This window comes from Drosophila suzukii, chromosome 3 (assembly GCF_043229965.1).
Source record: "Drosophila suzukii chromosome 3, CBGP_Dsuzu_IsoJpt1.0, whole genome shotgun sequence".
Taxonomy (NCBI): Eukaryota; Metazoa; Arthropoda; class Insecta; order Diptera; family Drosophilidae; genus Drosophila; species Drosophila suzukii.
In genome coordinates, this window is record NC_092082.1 from 12,760,123 (window position 1) to 12,783,040 (window position 22,918).

General features: G+C 41.0%; 3 protein-coding genes and 1 non-coding gene across 8 annotated transcripts; all 4 read right to left on the reverse strand.

Annotated features, from left to right (window-relative positions):
- Positions 1 to 3,180: 3,180 nt before the first annotated feature.
- Positions 3,181 to 5,196, reverse strand: LOC108007189 (uncharacterized). The gene is made up of 2 exons (XM_017070825.4): positions 4,810 to 5,196; positions 3,181 to 4,754 (listed from the first exon to the last, which is right to left on the reverse strand). The coding sequence occupies exons 1-2, from the start codon at positions 5,058 to 5,060 to the stop codon at positions 4,142 to 4,144; spliced, it is 864 nt and encodes a 287-aa protein (XP_016926314.3). The 5' UTR covers positions 5,061 to 5,196; the 3' UTR covers positions 3,181 to 4,141.
- Positions 5,197 to 5,239: 43 nt separating this feature from the next.
- LOC108007101 (prominin-like protein) lies at positions 5,240 to 8,708 on the reverse strand. Of its 2 annotated transcripts, XM_036816246.3 has the most exons (8): positions 8,213 to 8,708; positions 8,050 to 8,157; positions 7,632 to 7,996; positions 7,450 to 7,577; positions 7,147 to 7,312; positions 6,724 to 7,093; positions 5,838 to 6,663; positions 5,240 to 5,568 (listed from the first exon to the last, which is right to left on the reverse strand). In XM_036816246.3, exons 1-8 carry the CDS (start codon positions 8,455 to 8,457, stop codon positions 5,305 to 5,307), a joined length of 2,472 nt encoding a protein of 823 aa, XP_036672141.3. In that variant the 5' UTR covers positions 8,458 to 8,708; the 3' UTR covers positions 5,240 to 5,304. The 2 variants fall into 2 exon arrangements, with proteins under 2 accessions (XP_036672141.3, XP_065720250.2); XM_065864178.2 differs by lacking the exon at positions 8,213 to 8,708 and having other exon boundaries at positions 7,632 to 7,959.
- Positions 8,709 to 10,064: 1,356 nt separating this feature from the next.
- On the reverse strand, positions 10,065 to 22,896 carry promL (prominin-like). 4 transcript variants are annotated; one of them, XM_036815128.3, is made up of 15 exons: positions 22,795 to 22,896; positions 21,979 to 22,127; positions 15,373 to 15,911; positions 15,162 to 15,309; positions 14,965 to 15,093; positions 14,713 to 14,900; positions 14,486 to 14,650; positions 14,303 to 14,433; positions 13,910 to 14,245; positions 13,739 to 13,848; positions 12,730 to 13,675; positions 12,494 to 12,633; positions 11,977 to 12,036; positions 11,708 to 11,881; positions 10,065 to 10,358 (listed from the first exon to the last, which is right to left on the reverse strand). In XM_036815128.3, the coding sequence occupies exons 3-15, from the start codon at positions 15,779 to 15,781 to the stop codon at positions 10,247 to 10,249; spliced, it is 3,048 nt and encodes a 1,015-aa protein (XP_036671023.3). In that variant the 5' UTR covers positions 15,782 to 15,911; positions 21,979 to 22,127; positions 22,795 to 22,896; the 3' UTR covers positions 10,065 to 10,246. The 4 variants fall into 4 exon arrangements, with proteins under 4 accessions (XP_036671023.3, XP_036671024.3, XP_065720249.2 ...); XM_036815129.3 differs by lacking the exon at positions 11,977 to 12,036; XM_065864177.2 differs by lacking the exons at positions 11,708 to 11,881; positions 11,977 to 12,036.
- Positions 16,710 to 16,782, reverse strand: TRNAM-CAU (transfer RNA methionine (anticodon CAU)). The gene has a single exon. It is a non-coding gene; the product is annotated as a tRNA-Met (tRNA).
- Positions 22,897 to 22,918: the final 22 nt, after the last annotated feature.

Sequence of the window (22,918 nt, forward strand, 5' to 3'; positions counted from 1 at the left end):
TGACTTCGGAAAGCCAAAATAAAGCTCATCAAGGGATCTCTAAGAAAGTTTGGCTTGTGACTCCCTAGCAAATTAAATAAAACTGTGTCTTATGTTTGAATCTTTGATCTTTTAAAAGATCAAGAAAAGAAAAAGATTTGAAAAGAAATCTTCAAAAATATTTCAGTATTAGGAAAAACTATGTAAAAATATATATCAATATTAACTCTAAATTTCAGAATATTTAAAGAAGTTCTTAGTATGGTTACTTAATATCGCCTTACTTAGTTAGAAAAGGACTAATTAAAATATGTGTGGATATAACATGGTGTTACTATTATTCAGAATTTTCTAAAAATTATCTAATATTTTTTAAAATATGATATTTTATTACAATATTAAATATCTTGTTAAAAAAATGTTAAAACGGTTTTTACACATGGAAAATAGACCCATAGATTACTTTCATAAAGTAAATAAAATGAATTTCTATTTGAATTAATATTAGAACCTAGACAACTCAAAGATTCAGAAATTTTCTTTTTAAATTATGATCTTTTATGATAGATAGATAGGGTTTTTCTTCCTGTGCATTGAATGGAGCAGCGGAGAGTAGAGCTGAGCTTAGTTTGGCCCCCGGATTGAGCAGGGTTTTCGGTTTTGTTGCTTTGGTGTTTGGTGTTTTGTGTTTGACAACGGCTGAGCTTCAGTTTCAGGTCCGCCACGTACGAGCGCCATATACGAGCAGTCCAACAACAAAGCCAAGGCATCAAAGGCACCAACAGCAACAGCAGCAGCATAAAAACAGTTTTCGGTTTGCAGCCCGCGCTGTGAGCTGCATGGAAAATTAAATTTGCTGCGTTGCCTTTGGTCGGCTCTTTCGCTTTGCCGCTGTTAGTCGGCAACAGAGGGTTAACAGTGCTACCAATGGACTAGACCACATTGAATATCGATGGCCTTTCAATTCGCCGTTCAACCAAACCCCTTTCAACCGGTTTGTTTGGATGCCTTATAGCGTCTGTGAATCAATCACAGATTTGGGCAATATCAGTTTTGTTACTAATTTATTTTACAGCCGCCACATTTCTTATTCAATTTTACTATAGACTAACTTAATTGAGTATTAAAAATATTTAACAGGTATTCCGAATATACAAAATAAAAATTGCAATCGCAAAAATATGCAACATACTTAAAAATTAATGTACCTATACTATATATGGCTCATTTAAATCAGATAATGGAAGGTATATGGAAAGCAAATTATGCTTTTTTGTAGTTCCTAGAAAGTACTCTCCATGAAAGTACGCTTTTTAAGCATATTACAACTCTTGAATCTTGTGTTTATGTGATATATAACTTACCTAAAAGCAGAATGTTTTTCCTTTCGTATCTTAATATGTTTGAGGTTTATAATATAAGTTATAAAGATGAGAAAGGAATAGGAAAATAAATCAAATATAAACAAATGAGAACAAGTTTAATATAGAGCTAAGCCCCTTTTAAAACTTTGTTCATTAGGTATATTTACAAGCATGCTTATGAGCGATGCATCGATCTTAAATAGGTTAAAACCGTTGATTCGATAACAAAGCCGGTTAAAACTAGGTAACTCTCCCACCCACTGGGGGCGACCATTTCTTATCGGATTGGGATTTGGTAAACAAACATGTTTGATTAGCATAAAGACAAACGGCCAACAGCCGTCAGCCAAATGTCTCCGAGCTGATCCTCATCCCCATTCCCATTTCAATCTCCATCTCCATCTATATTTCCATCTCCATCTGCGACTGCGTTAAATGCAAATTCGAAATATGATTTACAAAATACGCCGCGCATAACACTTGGCTGACGTTTCACACGATAGAAAGCAGGAGGCAGCCGATGTTAATTAGCATATGGGTTTTGTGTGAAGGGGTTTCATAAGCGAGCACCGACCACTTTTTAATTCCACTTCCAATTCCTGACCTGGCCACCAAGCCCCTCCTTCCACTCTAATCATCAACAAATAGCCCACCAATGAAAACGAAAGTATAGATTGAAGTGGGGTTTTTTTCCTATCCCAGAGTTCTTGGCCCACAAATCCTGGGGATCTTAAGCTGAGCGGGAAGAAAAAGAGTCTTCTCACGCTTTGCATGCCATAAATTTCACCGCCTTTCACTGTAAATCATTTGGCCAACTTAATTGCGTGCATTTTAATGCCCACCATTCCATTGCGTGCCATTTGCCATTTGATGTTTGCTGCAGCTTTTGCTTTTTGCAATTCTGTGTGCCAGTTTTCCCTGAAGAAAACTCTTCCATGCGATGCTCTGTTTCGCAAGCGGGCCAAGTTTCACATCGGATGCACTAAAAAATGAAAACAGAAATTCAGAAAACCAAAAACAGAAAACCGAAAGCCAGGAAGAAGTGATCTATACGAAAGGCGATTACCCATTATCTATGCGGTTCAGGTGGGACCTTATCGACGAGTGCATTGGCTTGGCTTTCGAAATCGTTATACCAATTGAATATCAAATCGAACGACTTAACCTTCACTCCAGCAAGTTCGTGCCTTAAGTCTTTTGTTTTCGTACAAGCACACACAAACACACACACACTGTGGTTCAAACTGAAAGTGAAATTTCTTTGTAGGTAATTTCGTTGGCTGCCTTTATGATTTTGGTAATTGTTGAAAAAGAAAGGCACTCACAATCGCATCACATCGCTGATAAGAAACGTGATTTAATTTTTAGCTACAAATTATGAAAAACATATGCCGTCCACAAGAGGCTTTTCACTTTTCAATGGCCTTGCCTGGGGGGCCTTGTCTTGTATATGTTTATTTTTTTCTCGCCGTTCAGATCGACTGGAATCGGACCATCGGGGCGCCCTGGTCATCTGGTCATCTCATTCAACTGCCGCTGCGGAAGAACAAAAACTCGTCTGGGAGTTGTTGGCTCATTTTGCATTGTAATTTTCGACTGTGTTCTGCCCTTTCCAAGAAAAGGTTACTTCTGTTTTTAAACCAGGGTTGTATAGTATTCGTTTGATATATTATATTAATAATATTTATAAGTAAAAGGAGAGATTAAATGCCAACAACTTTGGCTCACAACAAAGAAAGATCCAAGTAAACAGCTTTTAATATTTTCAATATCAATAAAAAATGTATATATAGCTTTTTTATAGGTTCAATATCAATAAAAACGGAATTTATGAGTTTGGCGTATTTTTAAACCTTTTAAACGTAAGTCAAAAAAATATTTAACTGTTTTGAGCCCAATTAAATTTCTCCATATTTTTGGAAAGTGATTTCAAGGTGATTTATAAATGATTTGTTAGCCACCGAACTTGAAGCCATTTATAATCATTATCACTTAATGGATTAGGTCTATTAATAAACTAAAAACCAGGAATGTTGCAGAGATTTATAGATAATCAAAGATCAGTGAAATATGTTATGCAGTTTTTGCTACACCTTAAACCAGATTAAAAATCTTTAACAACTTCTAGGAAATTCCATAAATTATTCAAATTAAAAAAGGGTGTTCCCGGAATATCTAGGTATTTAATCCATTTGGGTTTTGGTTTCACCCAAAGGCCCAACCCTATTATTATTTTAAGATTTGTTAAAGGTGCAGAGCATCACATGTTCAGTGCTCCAGATGGCACCTTGTTTTTCCCCATGCTCTTTGGCTTTTCCTTCCTGCCATTGTGGCCCAGACAATGATGGAGCTGCACTTGGATGTCGGAGGAGGAGCTCGAGGTGGAGCTGGAACTGGAGTGACGATAGCGATCTGCTTTCGCTGCCCCTTAATCAGCCAGTCATCGGCGAACGAGCAAGCTCACCCGGTAGTTGGGCTTATGTGCCTTTTGTTTGCTCAACTTTTGTTTTGGTGTTTATATATTTTTGGTTTTTTTTTCAGTTGCCTACCCTGCACAAGATTGATGCGAGAACAAGGTTTGTCGCTTAGGTCTTTTGTCGTCGGTGGCGGCGGTAGCTTTGGAACTCCACTGCCGGATGTGTTCTAATAAAGCCAAACGCGGTCTCAAGGCCTCCAAAGTTGACCTCAGCATGCTTTTAATCGTAACAAAATATATTATCTCACAGATTCACACGGAATGGAGCGCTGATTTCTTGCTGATAGTTGAGCTGTGCCCTCGATCTTGGCCAGATTTCGTTTTAGTAGACATAGAAGCAGCTGGAACCCGTGCTCGAGTAACTGGATGAGGAAGTGCTGGGCTCAGAAGTCGTGGTTTTCTTCCTGCTCGTCCGAGTTTTCCATCTCTGCCAAATGTTGTTTAGACCAAGGCGTTTCAAGATCCCTGGTATAAATTTCAAACGCCGCTTTTCCATCTCCGTTCTGGGGGATTCAGGTGGGGTTGAGGACTCGGGCGGGGTTAAAGACTCAGGCGGGGTCAGGGGTTCTACTTCAGGGGGTACAAAAATGGGTTGTAAAGGGGAATAAGGTAATGGCAACGGCAGAGGTTTCTGTAAGTTCTCCAAGACCAGCTTCAGGTTCTCCCTGAGATTCTTGTACTGATCTGTCTGATCATCCAGATCCCCTGACCGCTCCAAGGTGGAATCAAAGGGATTCTTTTGCCTAGGATGGGCTTCTGGTAATCGCATTTTTCTGGTTGGAACTGGGGTCTTTGGAGCCTTTCGTCGTCGAAGGCGGGGCGGTGGCCTTGGAGCTGGAGGAGGGGGAGGAGCGGGACGTTTCACGGATCTGGCCACTCGAATGTCCAGCACCAAACGCTCCGCACTGCTAGAAGCACTAGAATTTAGGCGCCATCTGCGAGGAAACCACTTAGAAAATGCCTAAAAATTCTACAATATCTCAAACTTACCCCACCAGAATCAAAATGGTATTATAAACCGGCAATGCCACCAATCCGAGTATTAAAATCTTCATCAGCGGACACGAGGATTGCTGGAGCTGCAATAGCCAGTTCATGGAACAGCAGCCAATGTTGTCCTCCATTATTCCTCGACTTTGGTTAACCACACTTAAGGTTGTCATCTCATCTGTCCAGGACCAAGAGTTGGGCAGCAGGTTAGCCATAAAGCAACCAAGCGACTCCCAGCACAGCAACTTCATTACTTATTTTGATTCCTATTACTTCGGTTGTAGCAATTGTGTAAGTCTTGAAAAATTTATAAAAAATAGTGACTTTGGATGCCAGGATATGGTGTTCTTTGTTCGATAGAGACATTACACATTGAACCATATTCTACTTTAAATCTTTTACATTTCTTTTAAGTACATCCACAATTGAAATCGATGGTAACATTTTTTAGCTTGACTACAAAATACAATCTTCTATGAAAGTCAAAAACTGTAGTCACTCCTTGCGCTTGACTTGATCCCTGTCCTCCAGATAATCCACATTCGTCTCCGCCGTATCGGGAAGGTATTTGTAGCATTCGCATTGTGGCAAACTCAAGGGCAACACGCCTGGGGCCACAAAGTTGCCCCCTCCCAAGGAAACCAGCGTTGCCTCTGAGAAATTTCTCAAGGATTTCAAGCGGCATCTTAGAAAATGGGTGCAGCAGATGGCGGGCAGGAGGAGCAGGGAAAACAGAAAAAGCCAGAACCAAATGGCGTTCTAAAAAGGTATATAAAAAGGATCAACTTTAAGATAACTACATAATGTTAAAAACCTTGGGTGTGAAAAAAATTACTTATAATTAAATAACTAACCAAAATAATAATTAACTTAATAACTAACTTGCACCAATCACCGTTAAGTTTATGCAAGCATTTTTTTGGCTTCAAATTATTATAATACTTGTGGAACTACATAAAAGTAAATGGTTGAAAAAGACTCGCATAATCATTGCAAAACATTGTTTCGGGGAATTCCCCTAGACCTACCATAGGCTTTACAATCCGATTGCAGAGGTCAGTGTACTCCGCCTTGGCCTGATCATCCTCTCGGGTGAGGGGCTCACAGCTCCCCATCTCGCCCTTGGTGGCTTCATCCACCATGCCAACGTACACATCCAGGCTGGATTCCACAAAATCACTGATATTCCGGGCCACCTCGTCGGTAACCTTTTTGGCATCGTATCGCAGGAACTGGTCACCCTGCTCGATCTTGGCCAGCAGGTGTTTCAGGTACTTGGCAAAGGTATCATATCCCCCTGTGAGCAGCACATCCAGTTGTTTTAGCATTTGCAACAATCGTGGTACCATCTTCGCCAAGGGACGGTCCAGGTATTGTTCAACGGAAGCTAGATAAACTGTCATGTTTCTGAGCATTGCTCCTGTTTTGACGATCTTCGACAGTTTAATCATTTTCCCGGTCAACACTAGTAAAGGACCTGGTCTGGGTTCCGGCAAAAATTGAGGACATATTTGCCTTTTGAAGAGCTTGCTGTCATATTTGGTGAGGTTGCCCCTCAACAATTCTTGGGCCACAATCGTCGCATTGGCGTGAATATATTGAAGGTTGTGCGGCAACGAGGCGTTCTCCATTTTCTCTAGGGATTCACGGACATGTTTCATCATATCATCGCGTAGGCCATCCAGGTTATAAATCTCTTTTAAACCCAAAATATTGTACAAACTTTCATTGCGAACGCAGCTGTGCAGGATATCCAAGGTCCTTAACATGGGCAGTGAACGAGAAAGGATTTCATTTTCTGGCAGATAGTCATTCGGATTAATGTATCTGTTGATTAATGGCTGAGAGGGTTTCCTGCAAACAATAATGAAATTTGATCACACTTTTAAAAATATTCATCTTATAAAATTATACCTGGAACAAAAGGCTTGATAAGTCAATGCTCCGTGAACCAAATAGAAAAGCAACAGAAAAATGCCAACCGAGAAAAGGATAAATATAGCAATTAGGGTAATGCAGAGCAGCCAACTGGCCACCTTTGGGCTGGACAGAGCCACCAGGAGACTGATGATCAGGAGAATCGGCACCAGCATCAATAACAGAATAATGCCAATCGTGGTTCCGTACCAAGATGATCCCAGTTTTCTCCGCAGGGCACGCAGGGCAGGGGTAGATCTACTTCTGTGTTTTTCCATGACCACCGCATTCTGATCCTTCTTTATCTCCTCGACGACTCCTTGCAATACTTTTAAGGATGCTTCGTATCGCTTTTGTATTTCCTTGGCTTAGGTTGAGATTAGAATGTTTTTAAGAAACTTCCAATGCTATACAGCTTACCGCCCTTTTCGAGACTATTCTTAATGGTGTTTAGTATATCACTCATGTGATCTTTGATCGCCTGGGAAATCTGTCGCAATTGCTGAGCGGTCTTTTGCTGGTAAGTGATAAACTTGCTGACTAATGCATCTTGAACAGATTTAATAAGGGGTTTCGTTTTGGGTAACTAGAAGGTTGAAGGGTATGCGTTATATGTGAGGTAGCCAAACTTAAATATAATTAGATATGATAATTTTAAAACAAAGCTATTACATTGATCTTGCTTCCCTATTGACAATTGATAAAATAAATATATGTACTTACTCTATCATATTGCAGACATCCCATGTCTAGCTTCTTGATCTGTTGGTCACGGTAAAAGTCACTGCATTCTTTTTGCTTACAATGCACAGTTACATAGTTTGTGAGATCCCTTTTTATAGCTTGTAGACCTAACAAAGATTGTCTATTAAATCATTATATCTAACTAAATATATTACCCTTACTTTTACGATATTTGGTTGCCAATTGTCCGGCCTTGCCTAACTCCTTATCAAACGATATCATTAGTGGCCTAACCCTTGTCATGTTCTTCAGGACATCGCTCAGCATTTCGATCTCTTTGGCATGGACTTCCCAATGAATATAGGACTCTGTAACATTAGGTTCATCCGCTATGGCATCTTCGGTCCAATTCTGTAACTGATTGTAGTTAACAACATACAGTTGATGCATGTGATCAGAGCTGTTTTGGAATATATATTCTTCACTTGACTTGCTGAAGTTACTTGGTACGCATTCCGGCTTTTTAAGGCTTTTCAAGTTTTTATTCAGCTGGGTAGCCGCCAAAATGGCAAAAATAAGAAATAAACTAGGGTATAATCCATAATCACTCTGGGCTATGGATAATACATCCATACTTACAGCATCAACAAGGCCAAAATCGCTAAAAGGATACCACAGCAGTAGCGAATATTTTTGCTAGACTTTTGATCCTTCTTGCAGCGCGCACAACAGCAAGCATAAATTAATCTAATGGGAATTATTACTATGAATACCACCTCTCCAAAATACTAGATACTCTCACCCAAGGATGGGAACCAGCAAAAAAAGTAGAAATAATATAGGAATTAATATCTTTAGGCCTTGCTGAGTTGCCAAATACTCCGCCCAGTCATCCTTCACCACCTTATATCCAATGTCATTCCCATCTTTGGTTATATAGCCTTTGGGCACCTCCTTGGAGTCTGAGACCACAGAGCCAGCGACAAGATGAGGCACATACGTGATTGGACCCAAAGAATCCCGATATGTATCTGTCGTATTGATCATCTTTCGATTTTCTTTCTGAATCTAGATCCTTATTTTTTGGTCTGAACGTTCTGTACTTTATCAAGGATCCCTGATCGATCAGAATAATATGTTATAAGGACGCAGTGTGTGATTGGTCTGGCAATCAACCAATAGGAGCCGAAGTGTTGGGATTCCAAGCAAATGAGGAAATGTCCAAATGTCATTCTTTCGAACTGTATTTATCAACGGGTATATATGATTATAAAGATAAAGATTGCTTTGGTTAAGAAAGGAAAATAGAAGTAGAGAAGCCGTTTAGAATTCTGCGTTCTGGAAGATTTTTATCCAAAAGATACAATTTTAAGAGCCTTTAAGAGATCTAGATGACTTCAATAAATGATCTTACCAAGAACCAACCTAAGAAGCCCATTGTTTTCAAGACTCGCTTATTCGTACATAAAACCACTTGAAGTTTATTGACAAAATTTTGCAAACGACTGAGACAACCATCAACGGAGCTCGATGATTGACTGGCAACTGGGTTTTTGTGTTTTCCGGGTTCTTATTCGATAATCTTTACTTGCGCTCGGCAATATTGATACATGGTTACTTGACTTAAGCGGAAATCATTTAATGTACGTCAAATGTAAAATACAACATACATTCTTACTTGTATAATAATACTAAAATTATGTAATTGTGTAATCCGTACAATATGCTCGCGTGTCGGTTTATTTGTGTATGGTGTTTTATAGGTATTTTCGGAAACTTACAGCTTGCCCTTAGGTTCTAGACAATACAATTGGAAATGTTTAAATGCTTTAGGGTTGTTGCTTTTGCTTTTGGTTTTCACTTACTAAACTATGACAACGTGTTAAAATACGTATTTCATTCAAGTATTCGTATCTCGAATCTGTAGCTGTTTAGGGTTTTTCATTGGATTGGTATAGCAGTGTCCGAGTGCACAATTTGTCGGTTTTTAAGGAAGTGTGTAGTGTTTCGTATTGTTTCTAAAATAAATACATTAAATGCATTGAATAACTCCCAACTCTTCTGTTCTGCTCTTTTCTAAATTAAAATGGCAGTTTTGGTATTGATCATATTTTGTTTTCCGCGATTTTGATTTCCTGGAAGTTTACAGATTCCATAAAGTGTTTGATCGGTTATTATTTATGTAGTTGCTTGCTAGATATTGTTTTGTTTTGTATCTTTGTTTTTTATTTTTATTTTTTTTTTTGGGTATGTCTCGCCTGCTCTGAGTGTGTGCATAATAAAATTATGAGATTCCTTAAAGCTTCTGCGGCCGTGCGGCCCGGCGAATGGCCAACTTCTTCAAGGGACTCATCAGATCCTACGCCTGCCGCTCGGCCTTCTAGCCCGGAGTCTCCAGACTCCAGAGTTCATTAAATGCTCCGGCCGGGACAATCCCCGCCGGATCCGTCCGATTCATCGTGCTCGTCTTTTGGCAACATTTTTTGTTTTGTTTTGTAAAGTAATCATAAAGGGGTATTTGAGAATTTTCGTATTTGCCCTCTTGCTTTGGCCCGCTCTTAATATTAACTATGTATGGGTTCTTTTCCAGCTTTCAAGCTTCCAGGCGAATGGCAGATCTCCTGGCCGGGCCAAAGTGATAACACACGTGATGCTACAATACTACTTAATTAAATTATATAATTTCAGTTATCTTCTTGTTTACGCTTTTAACTAAAAGTACAGTCTCAGTAGGGGGTATATATGGGAAAAACGGGGGCAGTGGGCGTGAGGGTTTAAAATAAAATCATCCATGTTGCCACCTCCCAAACGAACCGTCCCGAGCCAGTCCGTCCGTCTAATCCTGCTCGGAGGCACCTGGATAGTAGTAGGGCGGCGGACGTTCGTACTCCGAGGATGGCGGCGCAGCTGGAGGATTGTGGTATCGTGGTGGCTCGTGGTCCCAGTGCCTGTGGAATGCAATTAAATCGAATTAGTCCATGGATAATATATGCAGGGCGTATTTAATATTTATAGTGCGACCAGTCACGCACAACACAGAAACACACAGAATGGGGGGCAGCAGTAGCTGCGTTTAATCAGATTAGTTGGTCAACATAGATCGAACATCGATATGGAGTTAGTGGCTTTTGGTCATGGAAAAGCAATCGATTATCAAGGAAAGGTTGTGGTCTTATTCGTAGGATAAGCTGGGGTCTTGTCTGGCCAGAGATCGAGTCCAGAAGTGTCTGTTACTTTGGAGCAGCAATCTACGAGAGCTTCTCCAATAAGCAATAAATATTCAATAGACTGAAGATTTTTTAAATAAAGGCGTTTTATAAAGCTTTTAAAAAGAATTAAGGAACATAACTATTCAATAAATACCAGCAATGGGTAAATGTTGGTTCACTACCTTTTAGCCAATCAAAAATACAAACAAATGAAAATCAACGATAGTTATGGAAAAGTTTAACTCGCAAATCGAAACGAAAGGGGTACTAAGCAGTTGTGTAGGGGGTGGTTTCCAGTCTATTCACAAACAGTCGGAAATGTATTCGAATCGAGACTGCCGGGGAAGCACACCGATACCGATCGAATCTCTCAAAGGGCACATTACCGAGCTGAAACCAAAACCGATTAGCATTTGGGCCATGCCTAAAAGAAACCATCTGCCGCCAATGCCTTTGGCCGAGTGCCATTGGTCGCACCTTTAGCGCTAAATTAAACAAAATTATAAATTAGCGTTTTAGCTATTTAGCAGCGGTCTAAACGATCAAGGGAATCTGGATATCGATGCGGTCAGGCTAATTAATGGTCAGTGTTACGCGGCTATGATGCATTTACTATTGGAAGAGCATATTGTTAACTTACTACAAGACTGTCTTAACTTAAAATATTTTTTTCGTAAAAGTTTCAAAAAGTTTGTAAAATTTTGGTTTCTCAATATAATGTTATGTTTTATCGGACTGCAACTTAACCTTAAGTTTTGGTTACTGACACAAAATTACAAAAATTCCCATTGAATCTTTAAAGATTTATCGTTTATAAAATAACCAAACATCATGTCAACTTCTGAAAGAAAACACACTATAACCTTAACATGACATTGAGAAAACGAACATAAATAGATAAATATGTTGTTGATGACTATATATAGACTTTTAAATTGATTAAAAACTTTAAACATTGATTATTTACATCTTTTTTTAAGGGAAACTGGCCCATTCTTAGGTGATTTATCTAACTGCTCAGCTAAGACAGTCTTTTAGATAGCGACTAATGATAGGAGAAGCATAGCTGGGAGTGGGATGACACTTACGTGGGCGCCATATCGTTGTAACGCATGCTGCTGCTGCCCGGGGCTCCGTCCCCTCCGCCGCCTCCGCGATCTGCACCAGATCGATTACCCCGCGAAACGCTGGGCGAGGCGTCCTCATAGTAGTCCTGCTGCTCCCGTCGCCGCTCGTAGGCCTTGCGCCGCTTTTTGGGCACACTAAAAGGGGGAGGAGACGCAATGGGACAGAGGGACACGAGATTAGAGGAGCTGCTAGCCAGATGGGTCAGACGGGTGACTGGATGATGTCTTACTTAGCCAATGGTACATGTTCACGCTCGCGCTCACTATAAGCGTCGTACAGATAATCGCTGCTGCGGGCGGGATGATTCGGGGTTAGCGGTGAAATGAGAAGAATGCGGACGATTTAGTTGTGGTGCAAACGCTGAATTTTTTTGTTGCTACATGCATACACTTATAAGACAAATGCTGAAAGTTAATCAAGTAAAATCGAGTCCAACCCAAGGTGTTAGTCTTTCTTGCGTTTGCTGGCGGCGAGATCGGGATCGGCATTCGAGTAGGTCACCTCGCTCTCGTCCCAGGCAACAGCATCGGTTTCATCATCTTGGATGGCATCTTCGCCACCACCACCTCGAGTGGGTGCTCCGGTTGGACAGCCGCAGTAGGCCTGCTGCCCACCGGAGCAGCTAACGATTGGCGGTGGCACATACGGAGCACCCGTGCAAATGGGACAGCTTTGGGTTAGGGTGGTTACGGTGGTTTAGTTGGGATGCCTGAAATGCGAATAGGAGTAGACAAAAGACAACTTACCCGCCCTCGACAACGCCAGCAGCTCCAACGGTAGCCAGATAGGGATATATCTTCTTGTACAGGCACATCAGGCGGTGGGCCACGAACAGGATGGGCAGGAAGAGCAGGGCGCACAGCAATATACCCACCCAGAATCCATTCTGCAGATGGAGTAGAGTTAGCATTAAAATTAATAACACTTCAGATGTGGTAAGGCATAGAGCTATAGTAATAGGACCTAGGACCTAATAACTCACAATGGGATCCACGATGCGGTGACAGATCAAGTCGACTCCACGATAATATATATACGATAGAGGCGCACAGTGTCCCACACTTTCGTTGGCCTCCTTTATAATCATGTCGATGTACTCCTCTATTATCTGGTCAATGGTCTTTGTCAAGTTCCCACCAAGGCTATTGATATACTCCTTGCCGCGTTTCTGGATGAACTCCTCGGAGCTGATTGCCGTGGCGGTCAATATTTTTATAGTGTTGGTAAAGTCGTGGTTCTCGTACGAAATCAGCTCGTCGATCTTCTTCAAATTGGCCCTCATCCTCTCCACCAGGCTGGTAAGCTTCGGCACAAAGTTGCGATAGAAGGCCTTGGTGTTGAGACCCTCATTCCAGAAGGATACCTTGGCCCAGCCGTAGGCCGGGTACTCAAGATCGTTGGACAGCTTGTACAGCTGCTCGGACAGGGCGTTCAGGTTCATGGGCGTGAACTGGGTGCACAGACTGGGCATGTACAAGGAGCTATGGTACTTGGAAAGACTGTTTTCCCGCGCTTGGTTCAAGTCCTCACGCTCTTCGTTCGTCAACAGTATCACATTGGACAGATCCTCATCGAAGACCTTGACCGAATCCGGATCGTCGACTGCATGGGTCATAACCTTGATGCGTGCCAGGTCGTTGATGTCGTATATGTTGTTCTGACGCATCATCTCAAATATAGTCTGGTTGGCATGACAGGCTTTGATGGCGCTCGACATTTTCAGCGGCTCCGACACGTCCTTAGAGGCCTCTCCCGCGGGCAAGAAGTGATGTAGATCAATCTTCGCGTCAAGTTGACGGAACAGGGTATTGTTCTCCTGATCCCTCAGCGGAGCACATGCACCCTGGTAGGTCACCATGCCCAGCATGAAATAAAACAGTCCAACCAGAGCAATAAAGGAGAAAACACAGAATATCAACAAGATGGCTCTGAAAGTGTTAATGAAAATAATGGATTAATAATTAGGACAAGATTTCATTGCATCTACTTACAGAAGAAGACAAGTGGCGCCAGTGGACTTGCTGCAGCACTCATCGCCGTATCCAGTTCGTCGTCGCCCAAAGCAGCCGCACAATAGAGCAAAGATCAGTATAAAAAGTACCTAAAAAAAATATTAGTTAGTTAAAGCTTTTGTAAACTGAATCTATTAGGTTCTGTCCTACCAAGAGAATGAGCAAGCACACAATCAAACTGACAACATTCCTATCGTGACCAAAGCGTTCGTAAACATCCTCAAATGACTTGGTCGAGTGCAGCGTCTTTATGTGGATATCACTAAGGACTCCCTCCACAATGTTGCGCACATTGGTAGCATGTTCGCGGAAGACGGTTCTGCCCTTGGTTAAGTCCCGCATCATGGGCGGCACCACAAAGGACATCTGCGTCTTCACCTTGTCGCTAACTTTCTTCAATCGTGCAAGTCCCCTTTGGGGTATAACAAAGGTCTTCCTTTCAATTATATCCTCCATTCCAGCAATGAAGGCCGTCGTGTTTGGCAGCTGTAAATAGGTTTAAGGTATTATACGTGTCTGGCCAAAAAGGAGTTTCAGTCTTACGCCGTCAAAGTGCAGACACTGTGAGGTATCAATGTGCTCGATATTGCTGCTGATCAGGAACTTCTGACACATCTGGAGCTGACAGAGATTGGCCACCGCAAAGTTGATATCTCGTTTGATGCCTCGGACACCTAAAAAAAAACATTATTAATTGGTATTTTGGGTTATTTAACATGTCCTTACCATCTCTTAGCTGTGAGCCATAGAACCGCAGGTCCTTCTCCATCTTGTCCACTTGTCTCATCAGATCCAGAGCCTCGGGCATATTCTCCAACACCCTCTCCATCTCGGCCAGTGAATTACTCTCCGATGTGTCGGAGAGATCCAAAAATATGTGCCTATGGGCATCTGAAAAGGGGCCAATAAGTTAATATAAAACGCACAGGATCATAATCAAGAAGTTTTCTTACGGGTTAGTTGATCTAGCACATGGGTCTCCATCTCCTCGTAGTTGTACATCATCAGATGGTAAACGTGATCGGCCACATCCTTCAGATAGGTGCAAGTGTCCTCGCTGCCGCGCTTCATTGTGTCGGAGGTCTCGGAAAATCCGCTGTCAATCATTTTGTTGGTCACAAAGGCGATAATGATGCCAAAGCTGTAGGATAGAATAATTACTGGGTTAGGATTATTCTACTTTTCTATAGCTGCCCTTCACTTACATCAGTCCAATGATGAGGATCAGCAAACAGATGCCGCAACAGAAGCGCCGCTGGGCATCCTGTTTACTGGTACATGGAGGACAGCCCTGTCGACATCTTCGGCAGCAACAGAAGCAACAATAGCAAACCCTGTGGGGGAAGGTATCATTAATGATATTATCATAATTCTTAAATGGATAGAAAGGTTCAACACTCACGCAATAAACGGTATTATAACAATGAGCACCACGAGAATAAAAACCCAGATGAGAACCATCCAATAATGAGCCAACAGATCCCGCCAATCGTTTTCCTCCACTTTTGGGCCCAGGGTCAATGTGTCCGCGTTCCTAACCACAATGTAGCCTGTAAATCAGATTATGATCAATTAGATTATTTATCCAAAGATCTTCAGTGCACTTCACTCACCTTCTGGAATGGGCTCATCCCTGTACAGGACCTTGTCATATAGAAAGTGTGTAAAATTGAAAATGGAGTTCATGGCCGACGTGGGTGGTGGTGGTTCCTTTGTGTAGTTGGTCGTCGGCCGGTACATGGTGTACTCCACGGGTGGCCAATGAGGCTGGCCGAGTTGTTCGTGCGTGGTTCCATGGCCCACATAACCCTTGCGCCAATTGCCGGGCACATCATCAACAACTTCCTGGGAGGTTGCTGGCCTGATTAGCGTGGCCAAGGCGAATCCAAAGATGGCCACACTCAGTCCGCATATGGCCAGGTAGGCTATCTGTCGTCTCCGGCGCTGTCGTCGCTTCCTGGAACGCATCGACTTCGACTTGACAGCGGCCAGAGGCTCCACTGTGGCCGCCACTTGACACATCGTCGGCTGCTTTTCGAAGGACCTCGGGGTCTGGGAGAAGCTTCTTCAAACTGACTAACGTGCTGAGCTGCTGCTCTTGATCGTGTTCCCTTCGGTGTAGTAGCCCACACCCATTTCACACGTCAGTGGCCTGTAAAATAAAAATTAATACAAACAATTAAAATAAAAATCTATAGGAGGTGTATTATAATTAAAGAAGAACCAACCTAGCCCTCAGAATTATCACTAAAGTTTATCTCCTTAACAAAAACACCCATCGAATTAATCTTTAATCTCAATTCCTTCGGAATTTTTAAATGGAAATGGGAGGGCCAATGGCAGAGCTGAATGAATTAAGAACATTCGAGGACAGAGCAGAGCTCACACCCTAAAGGAGCAGTGGCATGTCCTCGTCCAATAATAAATGCGTGGCCGGGGCAATAAAATATATTCGCTTCTTGGTGTGTCCAGGCAAATGGGACATAATCCCATCCAGGGCTTGGAATAGGATTGGTTTTACATCGCATTGCGGAGACTAACACACACCCAGAGGCACTCTCACATCCACTTGACATCAATTAAGGTCAATAAAAGCCGAGAAGATGACAATGGGTTGAGGCATTAGCTGCTGCCCGAGAATGCCATCCAGTGGCGATACAAAGGACTGAGGCTTTGGCACATTGCCATTGCCCACTGCTGGCAGGTGTTATCTCCCTGTCGAGGAGGTGAAAGTCCCTTTGGCTACGGGTTGAATGCACTTTTCCGGGGACATCATGAGTCACCCACCAGCCACCATGCTAGTAAACATTGCGTGCCAGTGCCGCCCTTGCATAATTACCCAAATATCAAATAACTGGCTTAGAGAAATATTCAAAAGAGGCAAAGAAAATGCAACTGACGAGAAAAAAATATATATTTCGAAAAAATTCAAAATAATAAAAAATGTACATGCCCCGAGTGAGGCTCGAACTCACGACCTTAAGATTATGAGACTTACGCGCTGCCAACTGCGCCATCGAGGCATGAACACAGTGCCGGCAAAAAGCGGACTTGTGCGAAAGGTTCTTACATACATAGCTACATAATAATGCTTATCCTATAAATAAATATATGTATGCTATGTTGTGTATGTGCTAATTGAAGTGCCTATGCGACATGTTTGTTTAAAATTACCTGATAAAGAATTTCTCTAGTCTATTCCTATCGTTGTGAAATCAGGTAACGTTATCTTGTTGGACTCAATTGAAAAACGATTTCGTTTGTAGAACAGCCATATATCAATATTTGTCATTAGAATCACTGATTAATATCAATTATATATCAATTATTGGCTTTGAAAGTGATAATAAAAAATATTAAAATGTTTTTTAATCCCTAATCTTTAGTGGAAGGGCTGATTGTTTCTAAAAATATGTCGGAATTTTTTTTCAAATTTCTATTTAATTAGGGAAATTAAGCGGAAGTCAAGACCTTTTCAGTTATTTATTGCGAGATTACTTTAGGATTTTACAAAATATTTTAAAATATAAAGAATTCCTACAATGATTCATTTCATTTCTCATTTTGATTTAGTTATCTCCAAATTGTAGCTGAAACATATTTTTAACTAAGTTGTTTTTAACAATTGTATGCATAAATTATCAACATTTTGGGGAAATTTTGGTGATTGTCAACATTTTCTTTTTTATAAACAATATGCTGACTGGGTTTTTGATAATGCACTGCCTACTCACTGAAAGCACTGATCACATTTCCCAGATACATAGATCTGAAGAATGAGTGTGCTCATTTGATACCCGCCACTGGCAACTGTAGATTTATGGCCATCGGGTCGAGCAACAAGCAGCAGTTACACTCATCGACTGTCTTTGCACAACAGGCATAGCATAGACAAAGAAATCGAAAAGTTTAATGAACTTTGTGGGCGACTGCTGGACAAGAAGGGCTGACGCCGAGTAGAGCGGCCAAGGGTCTGCCCCTCGACTCGACGGTTTTCCATGGCATTATGCTTTATAGTGTGTGGCAATGTTCCCTTGGCCCCTGGTGTGTCTTGCCCCCCAAAAACACTACACCACACAGCACAGAATGTGTCGCAACAACACCATATATACATATATATTTATTCGGAGCACTGCATTGCCGCCTGCTTATCTCGAGGTTGTCCCTCGTCTTTGTTTTCCAAGCTTACTTTCCGGAAAGAGCTGGATTACCAGGCGTGTTGATGGCTGGTGTAAAAATAGACGTTTGCCACGGTTTGCGGATTTGCGGATTGCACCTGCTGACAGGGCCTTAATGGCTGTCCAAACAGGCGGACGAGTGTTTGGTGGTGTCGATTGCGTATACGCAGCGTTGTCTGGCTGGGAGCAAACTAAAGGCGCTGGAAAAACGATGCTCCATTTGCTGCTCCGTTATGCTGCTGCCGATGCTGTGCAGAAAATTCTCTATACCCATTGGAGGGGAGCAGCCTTTGAACGGCCTTGACACGCGCCACACGCTGCGGGCTGCGAACTGATGGTCTTTTCTCTGGCCCGAAGTTTGAAATTCCCCACTACCAAAATCTAAATCCGACTTGGAAAAGGCAAATACTTAATACAAAAGCATAGCCAGAGGTCGTGTCTCCTCAGCAATTTGAGAAAACAAAACAATTTGCAGCCTCGGCTTTTTGGGAGGACATCATCCGGATATAAAATCAGGGACATGCGCAGTTGGGATCTGCAAGGATGCTGCACTCCCTCGAACAGTGGGCGGAACAGGCAAAAGGCTCGACAAGGCCACACGCAAAATGCCCTTAATTCCGGTTAGAGTTCATATTTACACAGTGATAAAATATAACACAAATCATAAGAGATTTGTTTTTAAGATCCAGAGATCTTTAGATCAGCACCAGCTGAATAATATCTTTCAGTTTTCCAAACGCAAGTAAAACGTATTGACCAACTGTTTTTACATCAGGAGAATATGGTTTATAGTTAAATTCGTTAAAACACTTGTTCCTGAAATTGACTTCGTTCAAGAACATACTTCATAAACCTTTCCCTGATTGTTTTGCATGCATTGTAAATTTGCCAAGAAACCATTAAATAAGAAATAAGAAAATTTTCCGGAATAAGAACCATTTTCCACGGCATTCCGAAGGTAAACAAATAAATCAAATGAAAATGTAAGAATTGCGGCCTTAATGTGCATACCTACCAATAAAATTTTTATTTACTTAACTGGCTGGAACGCAAAAGCAAAGTAATAATAATAATCGGGTAATAAAATTTAAACAATTTCTGGAAAGTGGGATTTCCAAACTGTAAATTTGCAAACACAAGAAGTCGTAAAAATGGTCTTAAAAATCCTCAGATATTTGAAAGTAACCAGATTCAGATATAATCTTGCTAAAGTTATCATCTTTACTGTCTATTTACTAATAACAATAAAATGGGGGTAATAAAACTTATACAATTCCAGTAAAGTGAGTTTCGCAACCTGTTAATTTGCAGAATAAACGTTGTCGTAGAATGAATTAAAATAAACTAGATTATTCAGAGTCTTTAACGAGCTGTTACGATCACAATATACCCATTGTCGTCATTGAGTATCTGGTATCGTAATAAAGTTTCCCTTTTAGGTAATGTGAGTCAAAGCTTGTGACAAAGGCAACAATCCATTTCTTGAAATTGAATGGGTTTCGCCTGTTCCACCCCAGCTGATTGAATCCAACTGGTTTTATTTTTTTTTTGCGCCAAGAAGAGAAAGTTTGCAAAGTTAAACAAACTTATTTGGCGATACCCGTATTGGGTCACAGGCACAGAGTAATAGAACCAGTGACCACTGTATCTGCGGAAACGCCAAGTGCAAAAATCTGCTGGCGGCTAAATCAGCAAAAAGTGGAATCCGAACACGATAGACTTAATGACGGTTGCTTATGGCTTGTATAAACAAAAGAATTAAATACAAAGTGAAGGTTGAAGTAATGAAAACAATTTCCTCCATCTATACAGAGTCGCAATCAATGTCAGTCTTACAGCAAAAGTGCCGAGTGGTAAATAAATATTAAACAGAATTCACATGAACGTAAAAAATGTGCAGTACTTCATGGAAATTAACATAGCAATGACCTTTGGTAATTTAAACAATTTAGATAACTAGGGTACATAAATGATTTCAGAGTTTTGGGACTATTATAACAAATTGTCACGTGGAAAAACAAAATAAATAAAAAATCATTAGTCACCATATACATTTAGTTAATATAAATAATATTAAAAAATAAAATTAAAATAATATCTCTTTTAGTTAAAAAAGTATGTCTAATATTAAAGGCTGGGTAAAAACTGGTTGACACTATCATAAAAAATAACTTCAATAACTTAAGGAAAAGAACTTAAGCAGTAATGAACATTTCTAATTAAAGTAATCATATGTGATGAAAAAATGAGGACAACATTTTTAAAGCAGGCACACATCTCAGATAAGAAACAATGACAACGGAAGCAATAAGTCATCTTCAAAATAACAAGTTGAAAAGGCGTGATTAATCAGATTAAAAATATCAACCTTTCCCAAGAAAACTGCAACTAATTTTTCGACTGATTGAATTGAGAGCACACACATCACAGCATCTCATTCCAATTCGGACCGCCTCCGCCAAGTGACATCCAACATCCAACAACGAATTTGGAACAGCCGGCGGAGAAGTCCATGGACGGGGTTCCGAGGCGAAAGATATCGCAAGAGAACAGGTTGCCCTGCCGATGGAGTGAAGTCGTGCCAAAGCAAAAACTCGTTTCTTGTGACTCACTCCACAGATATAAGACCGCAGAAAAATGGGCTAATCACACAAGCAGATACAAAGTAAACTTCTTTAGATGAAAACTGAACGAATGCAAACAAAGGAAGTCGGGTAATGCAGATGGAGAAAAGGGGCGGAAATGAACTGAAAAGTCTGTAAAAAAAAGGGTTGGGACGATCGAGAAGTTGTTCGCTCTACTCGACCGAAGAAACGGAAGCCATATACACTGCAAGAAACAAAAGATACGTGCCCAATGATGGGTTATATCATCTTGATTCTCTGACGTTGAGTCAGCTTATTTGCAAAATGAATGTGATATGAAGGTTGGCACTCTCTTGGCCGGTTATCCAATTGCTTATCATATTGCAAACCTTGACTTGGGTTCTATTTTCGGTTTGTTCTCGGATTTACAGACAGGCACTAGAGATCCACTCAACCGGTTAGCGTCATATGTTTTCCATTTTGCTTTGCCGTATTTGATTAATGATTCTGAACTAAGGGTTAGCCGAGCTTATCTCTACGTTTTCTTGTAGATAAATGTACTGGTTTTATGTTGGTTTACTTTTAGATTAAAAGAGGCAAAATATATAATAATAATAAGTCTGTGTTTAGGTTCTGAAACTGCGGCATAATCTTTAATTATTTATAACCAGGTTTGCCAAATTCAAAACGCTATCGTTTATTGTTTATTTGGGGAATGTGAAATGTCATTTAAACTGCTTAGCCGGTTGAATCAACACTTGCTTTTTTGTTATTAGAGTTTTATCTTAAAGAGATTTTTACTGCGATCACCTAAGGTCATTTGACCTTTGATTTAATTGTCATTATATTATTATCTGAATTGATTGACTGATTCTCCCAACAATTTTTAAGATGGAAATATTATTATTCCTTTTTACCCCAGATTGTACATAAACAAGAGTTATTAGATTTAAAACTGCTGCTAACTAGAATTTTTTATGATGTGGCATGAGATTTTGTTTATTCAGGCAGAATTTAATGTGTGCTGCTCTTTTTTAGAGCCCGCTTCCGAGTTCTGTGAAGTGTGTGGCTGGGAAATCATTGAATAGACCCCAAAACTCTATAAATACACGGATTCCACTCGGCTGGGTGTCGTTTCCACCACACGCATCTGTATCTCAGGTCAGGGATGTGTGTGCATGTACTATATAAAGTATCTGCGGGTGCGTGTGTATATTTCAGCGGGTGTTCCTCTTTTTTGAGTGTTTTGTATCTCATAGAGCAATTAGTGCAGTGCCGCACATTAATTATGCACACCGCCGCCAGGTGGGAATTCTGGGCGAGATGGGTCGGGATACAGCTTATAATTGGAGACAGGAAGGGAACCTACACCCACTAATTCGACACCGCAAATTGAATAACTCGGTTGGGTAAATTGAAATAAACAGAATAAATGAGCCGACGGACGGACACTCACCAACATCGACAACCGCCGCCTAAGCCAATTAAGCTGGCTTTTGGACTCGGGTTCGGGGTGAAGATGATGTCCAAATATGCCTTGTCCAAATCCAATTAGCCGTAGGATCCAGCGATCGCTCTCAGTTCCAGATCCAGAGGCCCCAGATGCTGTAAGTGAAGCGGAGGATGGGATTTAGATGGGTTCCTCCTGGGTAAAGTCGCCGGGGATTACAATAAAACACCCAATTTGGAGAGCCAAGAGTGCAATTAGCTCAGCTCTACTGGTCAAAATAGATTGCAATTCGACTAAATAACGTTGGTTTGGGTTTAAAAACTAAAGATTGTTCGTGTTTTTGTGTAAAATTCCAGTCGAATTTGGGTTAATATTAACAGATAAATCAAAACCGATGGGAAAGTTCTTTGAGTTGAACAACAAAAAAAAAACTCCGAATTCAGGTCGCTGGCGCAGTGAGGTCTTCCCAGTTCTTCCAGCTTCCATTGACCCTTATGGCCTAATTGGAGTTTTCCCAAGTAAAGCCCTTGGGAATTATGGATATTTATTAATCCGCAGTAAGCCGTTTAACCGATTTTCAACCGAGAACGCACAGATAACGTGTATATGGTGTGTGGTATTTGTATGTATCACTGCACTGCACCGCCCTTTCGAAACATTCTGCCTTTGTTTTCCGTTCGCCTTTGCTGCCCAGTTGCACCTGGCATTTGTTGTGATTTTCACTCGCTTTTCATATTTTCCCGTACTAGTAGGCGTGGCCAATCGAATTTCAGTCACGCGAAGACACGCTCCATTCAGACTAGATCCGCCCCGGATATTCACCTTTTCTACTTCAATTTTATCCGATCGAAAAAACTTCGCATTTCAAAGTAGTTCTGACTCAATGTGACCGCGGAGTAAAATATAAATTATACCGATTATGAGAAATATACCTTTAATACCAGTC

Bases quoted from the DNA above. Each gene is read 5' to 3' on its own strand.
- LOC108007189 (XM_017070825.4), bottom strand. From the start codon at position 5,060: ATGAAGTTGCTGTGCTGGGAGTCGCTTGGTTGCTTTATGGCTAACCTG. The intron at 4,755-4,809 runs GTAAGTTTGAGA...GTTTCCTCGCAG, and splicing joins ACCATTTTGATTCTGGTGGG to ATGGCGCCTAAATTCTAGTG.
- LOC108007101 (XM_036816246.3), bottom strand. From the start codon at position 8,457: ATGATCAATACGACAGATACATATCGGGATTCTTTGGGTCCAATCACG. The intron at 7,313-7,449 runs GTAAGTACATAT...TCAACCTTCTAG, and splicing joins GATGTCTGCAATATGATAGA to TTACCCAAAACGAAACCCCT. The intron at 7,094-7,146 runs GTAAGCTGTATA...TCTCAACCTAAG, and splicing joins GAATAGTCTCGAAAAGGGCG to CCAAGGAAATACAAAAGCGA.
- promL (XM_036815128.3), bottom strand. From the start codon at position 15,781: ATGTGTCAAGTGGCGGCCACAGTGGAGCCTCTGGCCGCTGTCAAGTCG. The intron at 14,434-14,485 runs GTAAGGACATGT...GTTTTTTTTTAG, and splicing joins TGGCTCACAGCTAAGAGATG to GTGTCCGAGGCATCAAACGA. The intron at 12,037-12,493 runs GTAAGTTGTCTT...TCCCGCCCGCAG, and splicing joins GCTGGCGTTGTCGAGGGCGG to CAGCGATTATCTGTACGACG.